This window comes from Notolepis coatsorum (genome assembly GCF_963971535.1).
Source record: "Notolepis coatsorum genome assembly, chromosome: 16".
Classification (NCBI taxonomy): Eukaryota; Metazoa; Chordata; class Actinopteri; order Aulopiformes; family Paralepididae; genus Notolepis; species Notolepis coatsorum.
This window is the reverse complement of record NC_140180.1, coordinates 91,637,913-91,661,837: the sequence shown is the minus strand read 5'-3', so window position 1 is coordinate 91,661,837 and position 23,925 is coordinate 91,637,913. Positions and strand designations below refer to the sequence as shown.

At 44.4% G+C, this 23,925-nt stretch overlaps 1 protein-coding gene across 1 annotated transcript in view; it reads right to left on the bottom strand.

The window, feature by feature from the left end:
* LOC311243056 (kelch-like protein 10) overlaps positions 1-23,925 on the bottom strand; it is a gene marked incomplete at both ends in the record, with an annotated part of 61,029 nt that overhangs the window by 25,196 nt on the left and 11,908 nt on the right. The window contains 2 exons of the mRNA XM_084332127.1: positions 9,838-10,311; positions 10,665-11,094. Of these exons, the coding sequence (XP_084188253.1) occupies positions 9,838-10,311; positions 10,665-11,094 (904 nt within the window). The remainder of the gene's footprint in view (positions 1-9,837; positions 10,312-10,664; positions 11,095-23,925) is intronic.

The following is a 23,925-nucleotide window of genomic DNA, read 5'->3' as shown; positions in this document are numbered from 1 at the left end:
GGGATATTTTAGATCCCAGCCTGATCGTTGATTTCCGGCGGCTGAATCCCGAGGCTCCTAGGTGAACGTCTGGTGCCGTTCGTCGGGGGAGGGTACTGTTACGTTCTGGACACCGACCTCGGTCGGTGACCACCCACATTCCTGGCATATGTCACTGGGCTTGTCACCTGTCATTTCCCTGTCAATTAGTGCTGTCACTTAGGGGTGGTTCCTGATTGGCTGTCACGGGGGTGTGTGTGGAATGTTGGTATTTGGTGTCTATGTAACATACCTCTCTTCTGCTTGTCCATTGTCAGGTCTTCACTAATTGCGTTCGGGGATAACGCGGACGGTTCTACTCTGGACCTCCAATAAGCTCCCATTTACCTTATTTTCCACTTGTGCTTAGCACTTGTTCTCTCTTAGAATTTACTCTGTGTTCTTACTATTAAAGTCGAACCTGTTCAAGAGTAAACACTCTCTGTCTCTGTGATTGCCTTCACCCATTGGAATTCACCTACCTGCATTCTGACAGATACAATTGACATACAGTAATAAAAGAGTATAATAGTGGCGTGCAATAGAATAGCTAGGAGCAGTACAATGAAATAGTTAAGAATATGTCACGACTCGACATATTGAACCCAATGTGCAGATAATGAGAATCGGCAGACAGATCTTGTATGCAACAGACCATTTCAGGGTTGTTTTTCGGACTTTTTGCAACGGCACTTTGGCGACCCCTAGTGGCTCGGATGTGCATATTTTGTAATACAATATAGCGAATTAAAGCCCCATTTGTTGCCTGTGGATATCCCTTTCAGGTGACAAAATCCATTGAGCGGTTCTCGAGTTACATGCCGGTATTTGAGGCTTGTGCAAAGTACACGGTATTGCGCAAAATACCACTCCCGACTCAGGCTGCAGTAGTTCCGTCAATCTAGATCCGATCTCGAAAATTATTGTGGATCGTTGTAGCTAGGGATGCTCGATATTGGCTTTTTTACCGATACCGATATACCGATATTGTCCAACTCTTAACACTTTGATCGCCGGGGTTAAATTCATAATTTACCATCCCTCGCCAGCTCTATTTGTCTATGGAGAAGTTCCCCTTCTTTGCAGGGCTATAACTTTTTAAATTGTATTGCTAAATTGACATTATTATGGCCCATTCAACGTCCTATATCTGTTGTTCAGGGTGTAGCAACGTTATACTTTTTCATTCACATATTCATACTAAAATACGGTCTAAAGTATAAGTATGTTTTTATCATTTTCTGCAGCTTTCTCCAGAACTTGATTTATAGCCCTAAATGCATTATATTGATGATCAAATACAGTTTGGTAGGAATCTGTGCGAGATAAAAAATGTCAACTGGATGTGCTTCTAGGAGTTACTACGTATGATCTGATGTTGACCGGATGGGCGTGGGGTCGTTTATAATTCCGTGGACAACGTTATATCATTCATCTAGTGTGGGTGATATGATCATTAGAGCAGTTAGTATCGAAGACATTAAAAAATAACGCTGAAACTCACCGTAGCTTCCTCGGGCCGTTGGGAGATGAGCGTGGAACAGACATTTTTCTATTATGGGATGTAGAAATACCCGATCCATTTCCAGGTTGTATAATAGTATATACGTCCAAATCATGTTGTTTATCGAGTTATTTGCACCGATCGATGTTCACTGTGTCAAGATGGAGTCCCTCTAACGATAGCGAGTGCTCGGACGAAATATGGGTGAGCACCACTTCATCCACATCACTTCCTGTTGGGCGATCTGCCGATCGGCCACCAGATGGCGCTCTTGAACCGTTAGAGAGTTGAGTGGGGCTCAGCAGTAGATCTCAGGTCTCCGGGGGAGAAATATGATTTCGATCACAGATTTTTGAAATATTGATATCAAAGACGTGTTACGGCGTCTTCGGCAGAATGAGCATGGCGGGGAATGACGAGTTTCGTCAAAGTGTTAATTTCCGATACCGATATCAACCGATATCAATCGATACCGATATATGCAGGGTTTCCCCCCCCAAAAAACTGAATAATTTCAGGTAATTAACATTACATATGTCTTGTTGATTTTTATTTTTTATTTGAAATCTTTATTTCGAACATGCAATGAATACAAACAATAACAAAAGCAAAACACAACTCTATCTACATGTTCGAAAAGGAGTAGGAAGAAGTATACATTTATTTAATGCTACCCCTTTTCCACTACTCAAATGAGTGTAGGCCTACTATTTTAAAACATAATAATTTTTTTTTAATATATAGTAAAACATGAAAGAAATAAAATAAAAATGTAAACACCTGTAAATATCAAGTCCCTTCCTCATCCCTGTACCGCGTGAACATCATTTCCTTATACATCAGTTTGAATTGTCTCATGTTTGGACATTTCTTTAGCACCACATTTAGACTGTTCCACAGTTTCACTCCACATATTGAGATGCAGTGTCTTCTCATGGTAGTGCGTACATTAAGCACTTTTAAATTGAGTTCTCCCCTCAGATTATAACCCCCCTCCCTATCAAAGCATTGTGGAAAGTTCAGACCCCCCTCCCTATCAAAGTTGTGGAATTAACATAACATTATGCCTACTTTTGACAATAAATAAAATCAGAATTTGTTCTGCTTGCTTGCCTGGGTAAATAAAGGTTATAGAAATGTAAAAATAATTTTTTTATTTTTTTTTTATCGATACAGATATTTTCCGATATCACATTTTTATGCCAATATCGGTAGGCCGATAATATCGGACATCCCTAGTTGTAGCCAATGAGTGTGGCTTTCCAATGATACCCCATGTGGGGATGTATGAATCAGGGATCTAGGTGAAAAATTCTTTAACAGGAAGCCAAATTAATTGAAGTCTATGAAAGTTTTTCTTTGTACACAGTTTACCAAAAACACTCCTAATCACTAATTTCTGAATGGATCTTTATGAAATTTGGATATGTACTACATAAGGCTTCAGGCTATGGCTCCGTCTGGATTTGTAAGCCATACCACCTTCTGGGGAAATACTACCTCTGGACTACTAACTATTACTGTTACTCAAGTTTTTCTACAACTCAAGTTCAGACCTATGTTACTCTATTACGTTAGCACTAAAAGTGAATTATCTTTCTGGAATCAGAAACTTCAGAATGTCCTCTTTCAAACGAGACCAGGCTCATGCCTGTGCTATAAGTATAAAGTATGTTGTTTTGGTTTGCAAAAAAAGTATGCAGTCCTCAAAAACGAAAACTAAAATGGCCAAAATGGCCATTGCAGGTTAAACCCAGTTTGGGTATATTTAATAATAAGAGAATAGTCAGGTATTCAGGCAGGGGTCGATACACGGGGGAAGTACTCGTACAGTCCAGGGGCGTGCGCAGGACAGGAGAGTCAGACAGGCAGGAGTCGATACACGGGTACGGGATAGTCACCCAGACAGGGGGTCAAAACGGGTACAGGGGAGTTAGCCAGGCAGGGATCAAAACGGGTCCAGGTCGCTCACACACAAACGCACCACAGGTCACTTTAAACATAATGAAAAGGACACTTTAAAGGAAAGAGAGAAAAGAAAAGTCACTTTAACACTTTGATTGCCCAACCCGAGAATATTCGTTTTTCTCGTTTTTTTTTATTTATTAGCGATCTGAAATCATATTGCATCAAGCGAGCCTACTGTTGGATATCCAGTCACCCCAGGCTCTCAGATGTAAAAAAAGCGCCCCCTATCGTCTCCCAGATGGTAAATCACCCTTTTGGATTGGACTCAATGAAAGTGAATGGGAGAAAGGATTTCTGACTCCACATTTTACTTCTCACTGATGTAACCGGGGTCTACCAGAGTTCATTCTGGAGCCGCTGAGCCGTGGGGATTATGTGTTCTACTGTATACACGGTTGATCAATACAATTATCGATCTTTTCGAATGGTGATCAGGAATTGGAATATACCATTTGGATACCATCTGATGTCAGGTAAGGAATCTATGTTATCAGTCTTAGGATAATCAGACTCGTTTTCACGGAGATATAAGCTTTTATGTGATTATGTGATATGGCTGATTGACTGTAAAAGCCATCAGGAAATAAGAGCAGCGATTATCAGCGCGCGGCACGAGCGTGCGTGCGCACACATATACTATCGATCATCTAGCGTTTATTTGAAAACGATTCATAAATAGGTCGACAAATGACAACGTTCTGGAATATTCCAGTAAAAGACGATTATCATAGAATGGGTTGCTTTTTCCGCGAAACCGAGTGATTTTCAAAATGCTATCAAACGGAAATGAAGCGATAAAAAAACAATCTGCCTTGACAATGTTGACTGGAAAATGAGTCTTTGATAAGCGACGGGCAGATTAGACACATAGCCATAATTTAAAACATAGATTAGGCGATATTAAGTTAACATTGGAGCGGATTTGGGCATTCAAGGGACTAATACGGAATTAACCTCTGGCGCTCAAAGTGTTAAGGAAAGAACTTGTTGTGGTTCTTGTATAGTATAGTTAGTAACAGCAAGTATAGCATACTAGCATAGGGACATAGAGAAAAACTGTATATTGTATAGTAGTGTACATAGGACCCAGTGCCTTAATTCGTAGCTTAACATTGTATTGCATTTAACATGTCTATTTTATGTCTATTTTATTATCTTCTACTTATTTTATTTACTATTGTATTCTTGCACAATCGAAGCGGGCATGGCCACCCGCATTTCACTGTATGCCCTGGTATGTATGTGACAAATAAACCTCTTGAATCTTGAATCTTGAATCTTGAAAAGGCAAGGAGAGTTGTCAGGCAGGCAGGGGTCAGAGCACGTCTTATCGAGAGCCAGAGAACAGGGTGAAGAGCCAGGTAGGACTGCGGGGAAGGATGAGAACAAGGGTTAGACACAGTCGAAGAACAATGGACTAGAGAACAATACGAGAGAAAGCAGAATAATACAACTAACTGGGAAATACGAAATTACGATCTGGCAGCCTCATGACATCTGGGGCGGGGTTATATCACTGACGTTATTGGCCCACAGGCGTCAATCAGCTGCTCCGCTGACAGCAGCACACCTGCACTCTGCACCTGACGAGAGAGAGAGAGAGAGAGAGAGAGAGAGAGAGAGAGAGAGAGAGAGAGAGAGAGAGAGAGAGAGAGAGAGAGAGAGAGAGTGAGAGAGAGAGAGAGAGAGAGAGAGAGTGAGAGAGTGAGAGAGAGAGAGAGAGAGAGAGAGAGAGAGAGAGAGAGAGAGAGAGAGAGAGAGAGAGAGAGAGAGAGGAGCCAGGTAGGAACTGTGACAGAATAGGCATAACATTTGCATAGAAATGTACGAAATCGGCAGGAAGTGCATAAAAATATAGGCAGAGTGAAAATCAGTTGACAGACTATTGATCAGTTGATGAGTTATGGCATTAAACTTAGCCAAACTCATTTACATTTGAAGAGTTAGCCTCCCTGGTATCTCATGTATGATGATGCCTTAAAGGAAAACTCCAAGATTTTGGGAAATTAGCTTACCGACTTATCCAGAGTCAGACAAGAAGATAGATACCAGTCTCCTCTCTGTGCATTGAGTAGAAAGCTATCTGGCTGCATGTTAGCCTAGCTTAGCACAATGAATGGAAGCGGACATGACTGGGTAGCGGTGTTAGTTGGACAATGCCTAGGCTACCCAGTCATGTCCGCTTCCATTCATTGTGCTAAGCTAGGCTAATATGCAGCCAGATAGCTTTCTACTCAACGCACAGAGAGGAAACTGGTATCAAATCAAATCAAATCAAATGTATTTGTAAGGCCCGACAACACACGTTAATGTCCCCATGGGCCGGGGACATTATCTATCTTCTTGTCTCTCTCTGGAGAAGACGGTAAGCTAATTTCCCCAAATGTTTGTGAGGATTGGTTCATTCCCCGCCACACGCTCCGCTCCTTTAAGGTACTGTGTTGATTGATGCATTCCCCGCCACACGCTCCGCTCCTTTAAGGTGCTGTGTTGATTGGTGCATTCCCCGCCACACGCCTTTGGAGCAAGTATCAATTCCAGCGCGCACCTGTCATAGTTTTTGATTAGCGCCCCAGAGGCTTTTTATACTGGGACTTCCCTTCAATCGATGTCGGTCGGTTTGAATACTTCTGTTTCTGCCTGTTGTTCCCCGTTGCTGTGCCTCGTCTACTCTCCCTCCAGGACATCTGTGGATTGCCGCTGGTGAAGACCTTGTCCCCCGTTTTGAGCTGCGCTCAAAGAGTTTTATTTTTGCTTACATTTGACTCAGCTAAGTTGTGTGTTAAAGGAGACACTGAAGATTATCATTTGCTTGCACTGGACTCAGCTGGGGTGTGTGTTTAGAAGAGACACAGAAGTTTATCGTTTTTGTTTTGCACTGACCCTCAGCTAAATTGTGTGTTGTGTTGAACACTGAAGATATCGTTTTGTTTGTTCTGGACTCAGCAAGGGAGGAGGAGACCGCACTGCCTCTGTGTGATGTGGACTGTTATTTACCTCTCTCTCTCTCTCTCTTTTCCACCTCGAGTCGAAGCTGGGAGTATCTGCAGAGCCGCTTCAGCGTCAATACCGTTTCCCCACCTCGAACACCAAGAGGATCTGCAGAGCCGCAGATAACTCTGCTGAAGGCAGTCTCCCTTTGTTTCAAGATTGTTACTTGCTCCTTTTTGACTCTGAAAATAAATACGCCCTAGTATTTGGCTAACTCTGAACTACCTGTCTGTGCCGTGCGTTTGAGGTCGGTTTCAAACCCTAACAATGTTGGAGTTTTCCTTTAACACCATTCATCAAAACCCACTGGTAGGAATACTGTGTTGCATCATGTGCATAGCCACTACCCCAGACCTATAATTCACAACATTCCATGTGGGCAATTTTTACGCCTTAAAGGTATATTTCACTTTAGTAGAACTTATCAAACATCAGCAGACTTCTCTAATCTAAAGACATCTACAAGTAAGTTAGCGACGCTGCTGGCCATGTTGTCCGCTGTCAACACCACCATTCCTCCCAGGTGTCTAAAAGTAAAAGCACACTTCTTCAATCAATATCTCACTAAAAAAATTTACATTATTCTGTCTTTTACTATCATGCACTTTTCCACTAAATAATCTTCCTTGCCTATATTAACTTTACAATTTGTTCGTCACATTTGACCCATTCACTCACACATTCACACACCGACGGGCGGAGGCAACCATGCAAGGTGCCAACCTGCTCATCAGGAGCAATTAGGCGTTAAGTGTCTTGCTCAAGGACACTTCGACACGCTGCCCAGGAGGAGCGGGAATCAAACCGGGAACCTCCGGATTACCAGACGACTGCTCTACCTCCTGAGCCACTGTCGCCTACTACCTACTACCTACTATACTAATATGTCTTTACTACTATGAACTCAAGACTGTAGCGCTCAAGTTTCAACACTGTTTGATGAACATGACTTCATGGGGCGACAGTGGATCAGGAGGCAGAGTGTTCGTCTGGTAATTGGAAGGTTCCCAGTTCGATTCTGGCTCCTCCCAGTAGCGTGTCAAAGTGTCCTTGAGCAAGACCCTTAACAACTAACTGCTCCTGATGAGCAGGTTTGCACCTTGCATGGTTACCTCTGCTGTCTGTGTGTGTTTACGTGAATGAATGGGTGAATGTGAGGCATAAGTTATAAAGCACTTGGGATAAAAGCGCTATATAAATAAAATGCCTGGTGACACACACTTAACATTCCCTTCACATGTTACTGTACATGTTATAACTGCTGCCTGGTGACATACACTTAACATTCCCTTCAAATGTTACTGTACATGTTCTAACTGCTGCCTGGTGACACACACTTAACATTCCCTTCACTGTACATTTTCTCAAACGTTTTCATGTTAAGGTCCCCACATTGAGAGTTAATAGGCCACCCCTGGAGGTCCCCGGACCCCACTTTGAGAACCACTGTCCTTGAAAACCTTGATTTGATCAAACCGGCACACTGATTGTGATTTATTCACAGAAATGAAGAATACGGAAGTGAGGATTTTATACTGTATACTGTACATACATATTATTTACACAAACTATGTTCATATGTGTATGCATTGGTATGTGTGTGTATGTACATGCGTGTGCGTTTGCATGTGTGTGTGTGCTTGCCGTCTTTTGTGTATTTGCTTATGTGTGTATTGATGTTTACTATGTAATCATTGTCTTACTGTACCATGTGCTTGCATGTATGGGGGTGTGTGTGTGTGTGTGTGTGTGTTTGTCAGGTGTCCAGTATCTCTCAGTGAGGAGAGATGGTAGCCTCCATATAGAGAGAGTGATCTGCAATCTGCTTGGGTTGGAGGTGCAATTCCTAACAGGCTCAACCATATGGATAAAAGTGCCCATTATTATGTGCATTACACAAACCAAAAACAGATATTGTCGGAATTACTAGAAGAAAGGAACGTCACCACCTTTGGCTGATAGTAATTTATTACGATTTCTTTTGGACTGGTCTGATAAATGTTTAAGGTTCTTAGATGGATCCCCCCGCTGCCTTCTCCTCCTCCTCCTCCTCCTGCTCCTGCTCCTGCTCCTGCTCCTGCTCCTGCTCCTGCTCCTGCTCCTGCTCCTGCTCCTGCTCCTGCTCCTGCTCCTGCTCCTCCTCCTCCTCCTCCTCCTCCTCCTGCTCCTGCTCCTGCTCCTCCTCCTCCTCCTGCTCCTCCTCCTCCTCCAGGGGTCACTGCAGGGCGCCACGGGGAGCGGTGTACTGGCTCATGTTAGGCAGGCCATGCATTATGCAGCAGCTTAGGCGACTGCACCGGATCTTCATGTCCTCGGCTACAGTCCACCTGTCGCTGCTCTGGTCGTAGCGCTCGACGTTGCAGATGGAGGTGAAGCCATTGTAGCCTCCGACCACGAAGAGCAGGTTGTCCAGCACCCCGATGCCAAAGTTGCTGCGTGGGGTGAGCATGGCGGGCAGGGCGCGCCAGGAGTCAGTCAAGGGGCTGTAGGCCTCCGCGCTACGCAGGCGGTGTTCACCTTCACCGTCAATCCCTCCTACCTGAGGACAGGACACATGAGAGGAATGTTTTAGTATGTGGTTAAGGCAGGCAGACACTGTATTAATCCACTTAGGGAAATGAGGGCATCACAGCAGCATTGCAAGTCAAATGATACATATCTATAAAAATATCTAGTATAAAGCATTAGTCTCCGTGTGCACCTACCACATAGACGTGTCCTCCGTATGCAGCGACTCCCACTCCGGAACGCCTGCTGCTCATGGGGGCGATCAGAGTCCACTGGTCGGTGTCTGGGCTGTAGCACTCAGCTGTGAGCAGATACTCCATCCTGTTGAAGCCACCACAGATGTAAACCTGTAATAAGAAAGAATATTCTAATTTAGTTTATATATTCCATTTTATTTCATTCTACTTTAACACTAGAACAGCCATGGAGAAAATGTCACTGATTCCCGCCGGAAGGGGTCAGATGACCCCACAGCTTATGAGAAATATGAGAAAAAGAAACAGTGTAAAATATATAATAATTACCTCTTAATATAAAAATCTGAGGTTTACCACAGGTTTGAGTGACAAAAAAAAAGAAATTATTCAAAAAAATATATAACCGAGTGACGAGGATACATTTATTGAAAATGCCTAGGGGTCATTTGACCCCTTGTCGGCTGTGCTACTGTTCATTGTCTGTTAATGTTGATGCACCAAAGGACCCAGACAAATTCCTTGTATGTGCAAGCTTACTTGGCAATAAAGACATTTATGATTTATGATTCTGAATGATACCAATCGCTTAGTTTTTAATGTGAACGTTCCTTGTGTTCATCTACCACACGTGTGTTCCTCAGTTCCACTCACCTTGCCGTGGAGGGCTGCAGCGCCGGCGGAGCTCCTGCGCTCCAGCATGGGTGAAATCACTGTCCACTGGTTGGTTTCAGGCTCGTAGCGCTCGGCGGTGTTCACTTGCATGTGTCCGTCGAACCCTCCCATGGCGTAGATACAGCCGTCCAATGCGACCACGCTGACGGAAGAGCGGCGTGAGTGCATGGGAGCCGCCTGCAGCCAGCTACGAGTGACGGGGTTGAACCTGCGCACGCTGCTGAGACACTCGCTTACGACGTCTTTCCCGCCGACGCAGTAGACCAGACCGTGGAGATAAGCGGTGCCATGGCAGCCCCGGGGACTCTCCGGCATCTCCGCCTCAACGCTCACGTCCATCCATCCACCGGCTCGTATATCGTAAGCCTCCATCACCATGCCATTGGTCAAGCTGCCGCCACTACGGCCTCCGATGGCCAATAGGACCTCCCAGTGCAGGCGTGGGCGGGTCAGGGGGTTTTGGAGCCTGTCGGAGCCAGGGGGGTTCAGGACGCTGATGATGAGGGCCCTGCAGTCTTGGCTGTCCCTCACTACAGGGTTCTTCAGGACGTTGTTCCTGAAGTAGTCAGGCCTCATCAAGCCCATGCGAACCTGGGAAGAGACAAGCAAGTACAACTTAGACAGAGGTTGTAGACGGTTTCACTGGAATTCTGTTGCTAGGGAACGGTTTGGACCCAATTGTTTGAGAACCACTGTACTAGGGAACCTAGTGTTGTTTTAATGCAATGCACAGTAATACAATTAGTTACCTTGGGCAGCAGCAAAGGGATGTGTGTTTTACGCTCTTCACAGGAGTGGTCGATCCAACGGAGGATGGCCTCGAATACCGTCTCCTCGTTCTTCACGCGGAGGTCATCCCTCTCGATGATGTCCACCAGTTGCTGCAGGGACAGCTCCACAAACTCCTGTGAGACGGCCAGCATCTCCTCAAAGTGGCACACGATGAAGAGATGGGCCTTGCGCCTCAGGTCAGGGCAGCAGTAGATGTCCACGAACCTCCAGATGCCGACACAGTTTTCCAGAGACAGCTGGCCTTCTAGGAAGTCACAGCACGCTCCTATTATGCCAGTGACGAGAAGCTGGTCTGCAGCCTCCAGAAGCTCTTCCACGTTCTCTGCTGTCACCGGCACAAAGCGCGTGTAGGCGTACTCTATGATGAGCTGCATCATAGCCGTGGACACCCCAGGGATAGTGTAGACGAGTTTCTCTGAGTCGCTCCAGCGAGTGAAGAGGGCTCTGTGGGATGCAGAGTATAGAGATATCGGATGAGTGAACAGTAAGGAACATTCTGTCCTGTGTAGTAATATATTTTCACTGTAGAAGTATAGGGTCTTAGCACAGTAGAAGTATAATATATTTTCACTGTAGAAGTATAGGGTCTTAGCACAGTAAAAGTATAATATATTTTCACAGTAGAAGTATAGTATAGTATCTTTATACAGTAGAAGTACAGTATAGTATCTGTATACAGTAGACATACAGTATAGTATATTTTTACAGTAGACATACAGTATAGTATCTTTTTACAGTAGACATACAGTATAGTATCTTTTTACAGTATACATACAGTATAGTATCTTTTTACAGTAGATATACAGTATAGTATCTTTTTACAGTATACGTACAGTATAGTATATTTTTACAGTAGACACACAGTATAGTATCTTTTTACAGTAGACATACAGTATAGTATCTTTTTACAGTAGACATACAGTATAGTATCTTTTTACAGTAGATGTATAGTATCTTTTTACAGTAGACATACAGTATAGTATATTTTTACAGTAGACGTACAGTATAGTATCTTTTTACTAACAAAGTTAACCTGAACCAAGCTAACCTGAACCAAGCTAAACTTACCTGAAATAGGTGCTGCAGCCACACAGGATTGCCTTGTGGGCGTTAAACTCAGTGCTGTTGACTTTAATAACCACATCACAGAACCTTCCCTCCAGACGCAGTTCATTAAGGATTGTACAGGACATTGTTTCCTTTTCCATGTGGGGATTTTAAAATTGTATCTACAGAATATATTGAAGCTTACAGACAAGTAGCCGGAAACAACAAGTGATATCTTCACTTGTCTTCTGAGATCTGAGATCTTCTGAGAGAATTGTTGAATAGATACACAAATGTTCTAGAATGTTCTATTATGACATCATACTGTGACATCACAACGGAACATCATACTGTGACATCATACTGTGACATCATACTGTGACATCACAACGGAACATAATTTGAGTGCCATTTGAATAATATAAATAATTTGTCTAAAAACATGACAATCTTTAGAAGTCTTAAAATATATATTTCTTAATTTAAATTAAAATAAATGTAAAATAATAACGTTATTTATATAGCACCATTTATACAGATTGCAGCTCAAAGTGCTTTACACAAAAAAAGGATAAACTTAAAAATAAAATAAAATTACAATCACTCCATAACTTTCACCATAACTTTCTTTCACCATAGGATCGAGGCCTCTGCCAAGAATCTTGGCAAACTGCATGCTACCATGTCCTCCCTCCCCACTCCCCCCCACCCCCTCCTCCCTCATCTTTTATTGCCAAAGACTTTGCGATCTTCTTTGAGGAAAAAGTGGAGAACATCCGCTCCTTCTCCCAACCCCCACCCATTCCAAACACTGAATCGAGAACCTCATCCTTCACTGTCATCTTTCTCTCCCATTACAGAAGCCGAGACCCTGACACTGGTAACGTCGAACCGTCCGACTACATGCCAGCTGGACCAGCTACCCTCCCCACTCCTCCAGACCATAGCACCGGACATCCTCCCATTCCTAACTGCAACCATCAACTCCTCACTCAACTCGGGGGTGGTCCCCACCTCCCTAAAACAAGCCAGAGTCACGGCCCTCATAAAAAAACCAACCCTGAACCCCACCGTCATAGGCAACTATGTCTCTCTTCCAGTGTTGGGCAAGTTACTTTAAAAAAGTAACTAGTTACAGTTACTAGTTACTTCTTCCAAAAAGTAACTAAATTACTTACTCAGTTACAAATTATAAAAGTAACTAGTTACTTCAGAAAGTAACTATTGCGTTACTTTCAAGATTTTTTTTTACATAAACAACATACACAAATCTAAACTATTTTAATGTTGCTGTGGGACAAAGTGAGACTAGCCTCCAATCAAATGCCATGTAGGCTATGTAGATATTATAATTACTATGTTTATATAGTGGATCATACAAATACAAACAGAATAGATGTTTTGGAACTTTTGATATGTATTGCCCCTCAACAGGCCACAACTGGGCAACATTAAATTATGCTTGTTAAGCACTATACCAAAAATAAATAACAAATATATACTGATTGATTGAACATTTTAATTAACAGATTTCAGAATGGGTACAATACAGTACGGCTCAATACACACAATTGTTAAGGGGATGCAGACCAGAGAAAGAGTTTCGTCTTGTTTACATCAGGGTCCCCCATTTTCAATTCATGACATTTATGACGAAAGTCTTTCTCTGGTCTGCATCCCCTTAACAATTGTATGTATTGAGCTGTACTGTACTGTACCCATTCTGCAATCTGTTAATAAACTTTTCAATCAATCAATCAATGACATACACAACATACAGATATAAGAATCTAATCGAATCATCTAAACTAATCTAATCATTACATTTAAGACATGCATGACATACAGAGATATATATATCTCTGAGCACCTGAAGCCTGTGCTATTAAACCAGGAAGTGCAGCACTGTTGATAAGGCTGTCAGCACTGCAGTAGAGCCACTTAGTGCCCTGCGCTGCAAAGAGTGAACACAAAACGCTCATGGACCCGCGGTCTCATGTTGACTGAGTCGTTTGTTCGTTGGATTCGTTTTTGAGCTCAAAAGGTACACTACACGGACCGCGGTCTCATGCTGACTGATCAGTGATCGCTTGTCTTGTCGCGCTGTGTGTCAGACTCTGGATGCTTTAGACACCCGCCCACCTCCACCTCTGATTGGCTTACCATGACATTGTATTCAACCTCAGCCAATCGTCAGCATGTATGCTTGGCTCGCGCACTGTCCACTAAACAAGGAAGAACATATTATTGCCTCTCGGCGCAGAGATATGTCTGATGAAAGAAACAGGTTCATTCATAGTAAAAAAATGTTGTAGTAACGGTAACGACGTTATTAAGATTGGAAGAGTAATCCGTTAGATTACTCGTTACTGAAAAAACGAACGCCGTTAGTAACGAAGTTACTTATAGTGCCGTTATTCCCATCACTGCTCTCTTCTCTCCTTCCTTTCTAAAACACTTGAACGTGCTGTATCCAACCAACTTACTGCTTATCTCTTACAGAATGACCTCCTAGACCCCAATCAGTCTGGCTTCCGGACTGGCCACTCCACAGAAACGGCCCTCATTGAGGTCACAGAGGCACTTCACTTAGCAAAAGCGAAGGGCCTCTCCTCTGTCCTGATTCTCCTAGATCTATCTGCAGCCTTTGACACAGTCAACCATCAGATCCTCCTTGCGGCCCTCGCAGGAATGGGAGTGGCTGGATCTGCGCTGACATGGCTGACATCATACCTCAACGACCGCTCCTACCAAGTGTCATGGAGAGGGACTCTGTCGGCCACCCGCCCCCTGCGGACGGGTGTCCCCCAGGGCTCGGTCCTAGGACAACTTCTCTTCTCCCTCTATCACTGGGTAACATTATCACGTCTCATGGCTTCTCATATCATTGTTATGCCGATGATACTCAACTCTTCCTCTCCTTCCCTCCCTCAGATATCCACGTCTCTGAGCGGATCTCGGCCTGTCTGTCCGACATCTCCGCCTGGATGACGACCAACCACCTCAAACTGAACCTAAGCAAAACAGAATTGCTCCACCTGCCGGCCAAATCCTCCCCCCCGACCGACCTCTCCATCACAGTCGAGAATGCAGCTGTTACCGCGTCCCCGACCGCCAAGAACCTTGGTGTTGTCCTCGACGACCAGTTGAACTTCTTTGCTCACATCGCAGCGACAACCAGAACCTGCAGATTCCTCCTGAGCAACATCAGAAGGATACGCCCCTTCCTGACAAAAGAAGCCACCCAACTCCTCGTCCAATCAACAGTCATCTCCCGCCTCGACTACTGCGACACACTGCTAGCTGGGGTCCCGGCCACTGCCACCAAGCCTCTTCAACTCATTCAAAATGCAGCGGCCCGCCTGATCTCAAACCTACCGAAGTCGGCCCATGTCACCCCACTTCTTAGGGACCTGCACTGGCTCCCCATTGCTGCACGTATCCACTTCAAGGCCCTCGACCTAGCATACCGTGCGGCAAAGGGAACCGATCCCGCTTACCTCCGGTCAATGGTCTCTAACTACACACCCTCAAGACCCCTACGCTCTGCATCTTCTGGCCGCCTCAGACTTACTCCTATCCAAGCTCCCGGAGGGTCATCAAAGAGAAGCCGCTTATTCTCAGTCCTTGCCCCACAATGGTGGAATGAACTACCCATCCCAGTTAGGACAGCCGAATCCTGTCCAATCTTTTGCCGTCGACTAAAGACTCACTTCTTCAACCATTATCTGAAATGATAAAAAAAAAAAAAAAAAAAAAATTAACCCTGACTAACCTTACTGTCATGCACTTGTCCTAATAAACTAACCTACACTGTAACACGCAACACTTTGATGAACATTGTTACTCAGCTGATAGAGTTGTACCCTTCTTGCTGTCTTGTCGTACAGAACTTGTAAGTCGCTTTGGATAAAAGCGTCAGCTAAATGACTAAATGTAAATGTAAATGTAAATAACTAAGGATGGAAATTATAAGACATTAAAATGATAAAAACGGTAATAAAACAACTAGATAAGATAGTAAAAGTAGCTAAATAAGACAAACAGTAAGACAATAACATAAGACAATAAAATAATTAATAAAATATTACTAAAGACCGAAAAATTTAATAGTTAAAATAATAAAATAGCAACATTAGATAGTAAACAATAAGAAAACATGTAATAACACTAAAATAAGACATTAAAAAAGAACAAATAAAAGTATAAAAAAAATACATAAAACAATGATAATAAAACATTTAAGTAAAAATAATAGAAATAAAGAAAAATAAGACAATACAATTAAGATAATAATTCATTTAAAAGCTATTTTAAAAAGGCACGTTTTGAGCCGTGCCAACCGAGTGTGCTGTCCTAATGACCTGCAGGAGAGTTCCACAGTTTTGGGGCGTAGCAGCTGAAAGCACTGATCACAGCATGTCACGGCACCACTTGTAACTCTGCTGTGGACACTGTGCACCCGGCACTAGCAGACACAGGGATAAACAGAGGGAGGCTACTGATGCCAGTGGGTGGTGGTGATGGTGGTGATGACGAAAAAGAAGAAACTATGAAAATCACTGTCTTCTTCTTCGTTGTCATCATCATCATCACCATCATCATCATCATCATCATCATCATCATCATCATCATCATCATCATCATCATCATCATCATCATCATCATCATCATCATCATCATCATCATCATATTATTATTATTATTAGGCTATTATTATTGTTGTTTTTGTTGGACAAAAGTATTAAATAGTTTAGGTCACAGTAAACTTCTGTCTTTTCTATTAAACAATACCGTACTCGGGCGGCCGGGTAGCGCAGCGGACTAAGCGTCTGTCTACCACCACAGAGCCAGTAGGATCGAATCCGGCTGTGGTGCCTCCGGCTTGGCCGACCGTCCATACTAACACAATTGGCAGTGTTAGCGGGTGGGAAGCCGGCATGGGTGGGTCCTGGTCGTTGTAAAACAGCGACTCCTACAGTTCGGTCGGGGCGCCTGCACAGCAAGGGAAGGATCTGGGAGAGGTAGTGTGACCTTCCACACATTACATTTCAGCCGCATTTCAGCCGCATTTCATTGTATACCTGTATGCCGTGACAATTAAAACTCTTGAATCTTGAATCTTGAATTCCCCCAGTGAGAGTCCGCGCTGCCAGGTGAAAAGAAGCGATGGGCTGGGTACACATGTGTCGGAAAAAGCATGTGATAGTCTCCGCCCTCCCAGACCGACGGTAGGGGGTAGAGTGCGCAACGACCAGGAAGGGGATTGGGAATTGGCACATTGGGATGGGAGAAAAACAAAAAAAAAGAAGGGGGAAAAAAGATAATAAAAAGAAATAAACAATACCGTACTGGTAATAGTGCAAATAGTTATTTATTCAATCAGTGCATGAAGCGGTTCCATCTTCATGTCTTTATTTGTAGCACACATTGCTACATTGTCATGCAGCGAACACACACATGTGAGATGGGCGACACACATAGGAACACACACACACATGCATTTTTTGGGGTCGCCGATTAAATTTCCTCTCTGCGCTTCACCCATCCTGTTGTCCTTCCCCCCCAAGGGCAGCCAGGAGCAGACCCGGGGACCAATCCAAGTACTCCTGTCCGTCTTCGCCAGGGACACAACAGCGTTGCAGATCTGTTCTGCATGTTTTTCCATTTGGTTTATCTCTTTTTCTGGAGGGGAAACCCTTGCGAGCACGGGGGAGAACATGCAAACTCCACACAGAAAACTCCAGGTCTTCGCCGAGCAGGCTGAGGAGAGAGGACAAGAATACAGAGTTAGACACGGTCAAAGAACATGAGATCCAGGTGAACAACTAGAAGCATCAGAATAGGGAGGTGTAGTGGTTACGTCATTTTTGTTTTTTCCTGTTCCACCCTCTGTTCCACTTAATGTATTTCCCCATTGACCATTTCTAAATTGGCTAGTTTTAGATAAATAAAGCATTAACGTTGGCATGGTGTACCTTTCTGCGCGTATTTATCCACAATCTATAGCTCAACATGAAAATATTCGCAATTAATCGTAAAGGTAGCAAAATAACAACGTTTATGTTTTCGTTTGCTCGGAAACTACACTGCTATTTGGCACTGCTGACTGACGTCACCACAGCGTAGCCTCCTGCCTGTAGTCACAGACCTAGGATCAGATTTCCCTTACATTCCATAAGCTTAACAATTCGTACAATGGGAAAATAACTGACCCTGAATCTGTGGCTACAGTAGTATCTGTTTCACCCAACACTAGTGCTCCGGTGATCATAGCCATTTATCTCTAAAGCTATAACCACTATTTGTAAAAGCCACAACCACGTTACCATATTTGTATTTATAATTTAAAATATAATTTAAATCGTATAACGTTATTTCGCTGCATATTAAATCACTGTAAATACTAATGTAAATCATTGTTTCGTTGTACATATTGTGTATAGTTTATAACGTTATTGTTTTTTACATGACGCTAGTAGCTAGCTAGCTTGCTAGCCGGCATTCCCGAAACTCCTAACATGCCCCGATTTAAAATGGTTCTCTCCTCTTTACCTTTGTCCTCACAAACAAAGTATTCTGCCAGGGAACTTATGGACACAACAGTAGTAGTAGTTATAAGGTTTTTGAGCTTGTAACGTTGTAGCTAGCTAGCTTGCTAGCCGGCATAATGCGTGTGCAGTGCTTGCCCCACAGGTCTGAGAAGAGGACCTGCACATTTTACTCGTTCCCGAAACTCCTCTACATGCCCCAATTTAAAATGGTTCACAACAGTATACATTGCTAACGTCTAGTATGTTTAGCTAGGTAATCTTAATGTTAGCTAGCTAGCTAGCTTGATATCAGCTTGCTGTGACGTTGTTTGGCGACAGCCTAACAGGCTGCCTACTGGCTACTGAACAACAGGCTGCCTACTGGTAAATGTAGTCCTTTTTTTTACAACACATTTAAAACCTTATAACTACCTTTATTTCAACCAAAAATGCTTAAACAATAATGTTAGTGGTAGAAGGGAACTCATTTTGTGCAAAAATGGAAAGCTTGCCAATGTTCATGCGGCAGAATTGTTACAATAGCCAATAATCCATTTTCCCAATGATAAATCCCTATACGAGTGGAACAACCAGTGACGTCAGACTACACCTCCCTATAGAGAATACGAGCAAAGTAACACGACTAACTGGTAACGAGAGTTTACGATCTGACAGCTTCTCCACGTCTGGGGCGGGGTTATATACCCTGATGTAATATGCCCACAGACTTCAGATCAGCTGCCTCGCTGAACACCATACCTGCACCTACTTGACCATAATGAGAGCGGGAGAAGGGGGAAGAGAGACAGAGAGAGAGGAAGGAGCACAGCCAGGCAGGAACCATGACAATATGGGACAGACCTTTCAGGAGTCTTCAGATTTTGCAGTTGGGGAGATGTTGAGCCAAATCAGATCTCGGAACAGTCCTCCCAGAATAAAGGGAGGGATAGTTTCACCACCAATCACCACATCACCTCCATGAGTGAGGACCACTCGTTTTACAAGCCATCACACACACACACACACACACACACACACACACACACACACACACACACACACACACACACACACACACACACACACACACACACACACACACACACACACACACACACACACACACACACACACACACACACACACACACACACACACACACACACACACACACACACACACACACACACACACACACACACACACACACACACACACGCACACATTTGAATACTTTATTTGGTTCCACAAATTATATTACATAAACAGGGAATCAAATGTATCGGGGCCAAGCAGCACTGAACACTTAAGGGTACACATAGCACCTCCTTCTCCACGCGGCTAAGCTGCCAATAATAGCCGAGACAGAGCAATATTTTGCAATTTGTTTGGCTTTTCTTTTAGACATTGCAGCAATCCTCAGACCGGTCATGGTGCATTTGTGTACATGGCCAAGACTTCCGAACACAAGTACACTATATCTACACCTATACCCAAGGTTACCCATCACACTGAGCAGTGGTTGGTATTTGATATACTTGTCCCGGAAGGCCTGGTCCATGTACAGATCAAAGGCACAGCCTACTTCTATGACTAGCACCTCCCTGTGGCTGGTGTCAACAAAAACAACGTCCGGTGTATTTGGTATGTTAGCAAAGACGTCGTTGGTAAGGCCAAACCACTCTGGTTTCACTCTGGCATGTTTGTACATTGCTGCACTAGATGGTGATATGTTCCGTACCACATCAGACACAATGTCCACAATACGGTCATGACGAGCGATGTACAGGTGTTTGTATGCATTACATCCGTTTGTTATGTGTTCAATGGATTCTAGGTGTTGTGAATCCTGATGGTTTAAACAGAATGGACTGTGAGTTTGAGGATACCAAGTGGACAGATTGTATTGAGTGGGTAATACCTGCAGTCTTGCTTTGATGGTACATTTTAAATCATCCTCACCAACAGCGGCGTTCTTAAACACTGAGTGTGAGACCGAGTGGTCAGCAAACTCCAAACAAGCTAGCTTTCCCTGTAATCTGAGTCCACACCAGTGCTGCCTGATCTCAGACTGCTTCATGCTAAGCAGAACCCTCCTTGCAGAGTCTCTGCGCAGTTCGACAGTCTCTTCCTGCAGTGTTGTGATGTTGGCCTTCACAACCACACAGGGGTCTGTGATAAGTTCATCAGAGACAGGGACTTCAGTCTGTGTGTTGGGTCTTGTCCATTTCAGCTGAACTCCAGTCTGGTTGCAGAGGTCATTGAGATCTGGCCAGTCAGACCAGACCCCGAAGCCCTTGGCCCGAGAGTCCAGTTTCCCAGAGTCTCCTGAAGCCGAGGAAGTTATTCTGGTCTGCGGTGGCCAGGGGGATCTTCCTTCTGCATAGATCCAGCAGGAGAGAGGCCCTGGCCATTTCTCTGACGGTGACATCATCATTGTTAAGCATGTGGAACAGGTGGGCTAGCCTGGTGGCTATGTAGGTCCCACTCCACATGGGAGAAAGAGCATGCCCCGTGTGGAGTGTGTGTTGTTTACTCCCGAACAAGTCAACCTTTCAATTTGTTGACCTGCTTTCAGACTAACAGCCCAAAGGCCCCACAAGCAGCTGTGCTCACAAGAGATTTGAGAACCACAGGTTTATCAACTAATTTAGCTAAAATCCCAAACAGATTAGTGTGATGTCTGCTGGTGCAATTTGACATTATCGTTGGAGCTTTTGCGGATCATTTAGGCCTACTGAATCTGGAACATGTCATTAGGTCTCATCTCAGAGCACGGAGCTACTGCAACAAGCTAACTGGCTAAACAACTAGCCCTAGCTGCCACTCAACACAGTGAAGCTGCCTTGTGATGTGGTGCCGTGGTCTTTTACACAGGGGAGACCTGCAGCAGCAGAGTGTCCTAGATCATGACTCATCAATCTGGGCGGAAAGGGACCCCCCCCCCCCCCCCCCCAGTGACGTAGTGGTGCCCAACCCCTCATGGACACGACAGATAGATAGATACAGAGATAGATACTGTAGATGGATGGATGGATGTGACCGGGGCCAGTGACCTGACAGGCCGGGTGGTCTGGGACCAGCTGGTAACAGACAGCAGACAAACCTAATTTACCACACGCACACACACACACACACACACACACACACACACACACACACACACACACACACACACACACACACACACACACACACACACACACACACACACACACACACACACACACACACACACACACACACACACACACACACACACACACACACACACACACACACACACACACACACACACACATTTTTAGGCAGATTTTCAAAAAATTGGTTAAGCCAGAACCCCTGTTTCCTTGACTCCACTATGCCATTCTTCAATGTTAGTATATGTAGCACAGAAGCTCCGACAATGCATGTTACAAGCTAGCAAATGGTTAATTTGTCACTGATCTTCTGTTCTGGTTCTGGTGCTAGGAGGACCTTTCCTAGTTCCTCAGGAAGGTCTCCGTTAAGGAGTGCACCCCCTTCAAGGACAATCTTTTATCAGGGTTGATAAGGGGTGGACTTGCTGGAGTTTCCACCAGGGGGATCTCTTCCAGCTCCCCTAACCCAGGGTTGAATGCCCGATTTACTCTTTTCTTGGCCATACTCCCTCTCCTTCCTTTATAACTCTGTCCAGTTCTGTGTCTATTGGTCATGGGGATCTAAAATTCTCAGATTTTTTGACATACTTCATCTCCATCCTGTGACGATGACGTCCTTCATCCAGGACAAAGTAGACTGCAGGCTTACCATCTGACCAGAGTGGTTGACACAACGATGCATCGCCGTTCCTTTGCAAGCTCTCGCTAGTGGGACTAAAAACCTTCCGGGTCTGTGGGACCCGTTTTCAATGTTTACTAAAAGACAAATGATACAATGAGTAATTATTTTTGACCCGAGACCCATTGACTTAGGTTCGTTTTATATAAATGGTAAATGGCTGCATTTATATAGCGCTTTTATCCAAAGCGCTTTACAATTTCTTTCTCACATTTGACCCATTCACTCACACATTCACACACTGATGGCGGAGGCAACCATGCAAGGTGCCAACCTGCTCATCGGGAGCAATGAGGGGTTAAGTGTCTTGCTCAAGGACACTTCGACACACTGCCCGGGAGGAGCAGGAATTGAACCGGGAAACTATGGATAACCAGATGACTGCACTGTCGCCCCATTTATATTACATACGCAGTGTTCAAGTCCAATGGACCTTGAAGTCTGGAAATTGTAGTTTAAAACAAGTATATATGATACAAATTAAACAGAAAGGTTCACTGTGTACCTTTACTATCTTCCTCCACCTTGTTTCATTTAGATTTCAAGATAAACACGATTTATTCCATTCATGTCTTGATTATAATGGAATTTCTTTTTTACAGACATTACATTTGACCATACAGTACTTTACTTTACTTCTGGCAGAGGTAAGTGGCAAATATTAACCATATACGTATGCTGTCTAGATTGTATGATAACTATGTTATCTAAATGGTAAATGGCTGCATTTATATAGCACTATCCAAACATTTTACCCATTCACTCACACATTCACACACTGACGGCGGAGGCAACCATGCCAACCTGCTCATCAGGAGCAATTAAGTGTCTTGCTCAAGGACACTTCGACACACTGCAGGACACTTCGACACGTCTGTTAACTATGTTAGAGTATCTTTACATTAATTGTTATGGCTTTATTGTTTTAAAATCCCAATAATGTTGTGGGTCCACCAGACCCACGAACATTGAGTGACTAACAACAACGCAAACACCACACAAGTGTTAAAGGTATACTCTGTAATGCCATCAAACAGTGACCTCTGGGCAACAAATATAAACAAAGTGCCGTACCAAGAGGGACTCTTTTGCCTACAGGTCATCATGCACCTGCAAGCCACCAGGCTTCCCTCCCCCTCCTGTCTCCCTTGTGGAGGTGTGGGGAGTCAGGCGATCAGCTGTTCCACATCCAATCAACCCCGCCATAAAAGACTGGTCACTACTCTTCCACTTTGCCAGATCGTAGACTTACATCCCGTTAGTCGAGTCATTTGCCTTTTCCATTTAGATACCTATTGGTATTCCGTGCTCTGTCTTATTGGATTTGTAATTTAGATTTTTCTCCTTTGTAAACAGTCTGGGCCTGACTACCCCGTCTGGTGAACCTCCTGCCTGGTGAACCTCCTGCCTGGTGAACCTCCTGCCTGGTGAACCTCCTGCCTGGTGAGCCTCCCGCCTGGTGAACCTCCTGCCTGGTGAACCTCCTGCCTGGTGAACCTCCTGCCTGGTGAACCTCCTGCCTGGTGAACCTCCTGCCTGGTGAGCCTCCCGCCTGGTGAACCTCCTGCCTGGTGAACCTCCTGCCTGGTGAACCTCCCTCCTGCCTGGTGAACCTCCTGCCTGGTGAACCTCCTGCCTGGTGAACCTCCTGCCTGGTGAGCCTCCCTCCTGCCTGGTGAACCTCCTGCCTGGTGAGCCTCCCTCCTGCCTGGTGAGCCTCCCTCCTGCCTGGTGAACCTCCTGCCTGGTGAGCCTCCCTCCTGCCTGGTGAACCTCCTGCCTGGTGAGCCTCCCTCCTGCCTGGTGAGCCTCCCTCCTGCCTGGTGAACCTCCTGCCTGGTGAACCTCCCTCCTGCCTGGTGAACCTCCTGTCTGG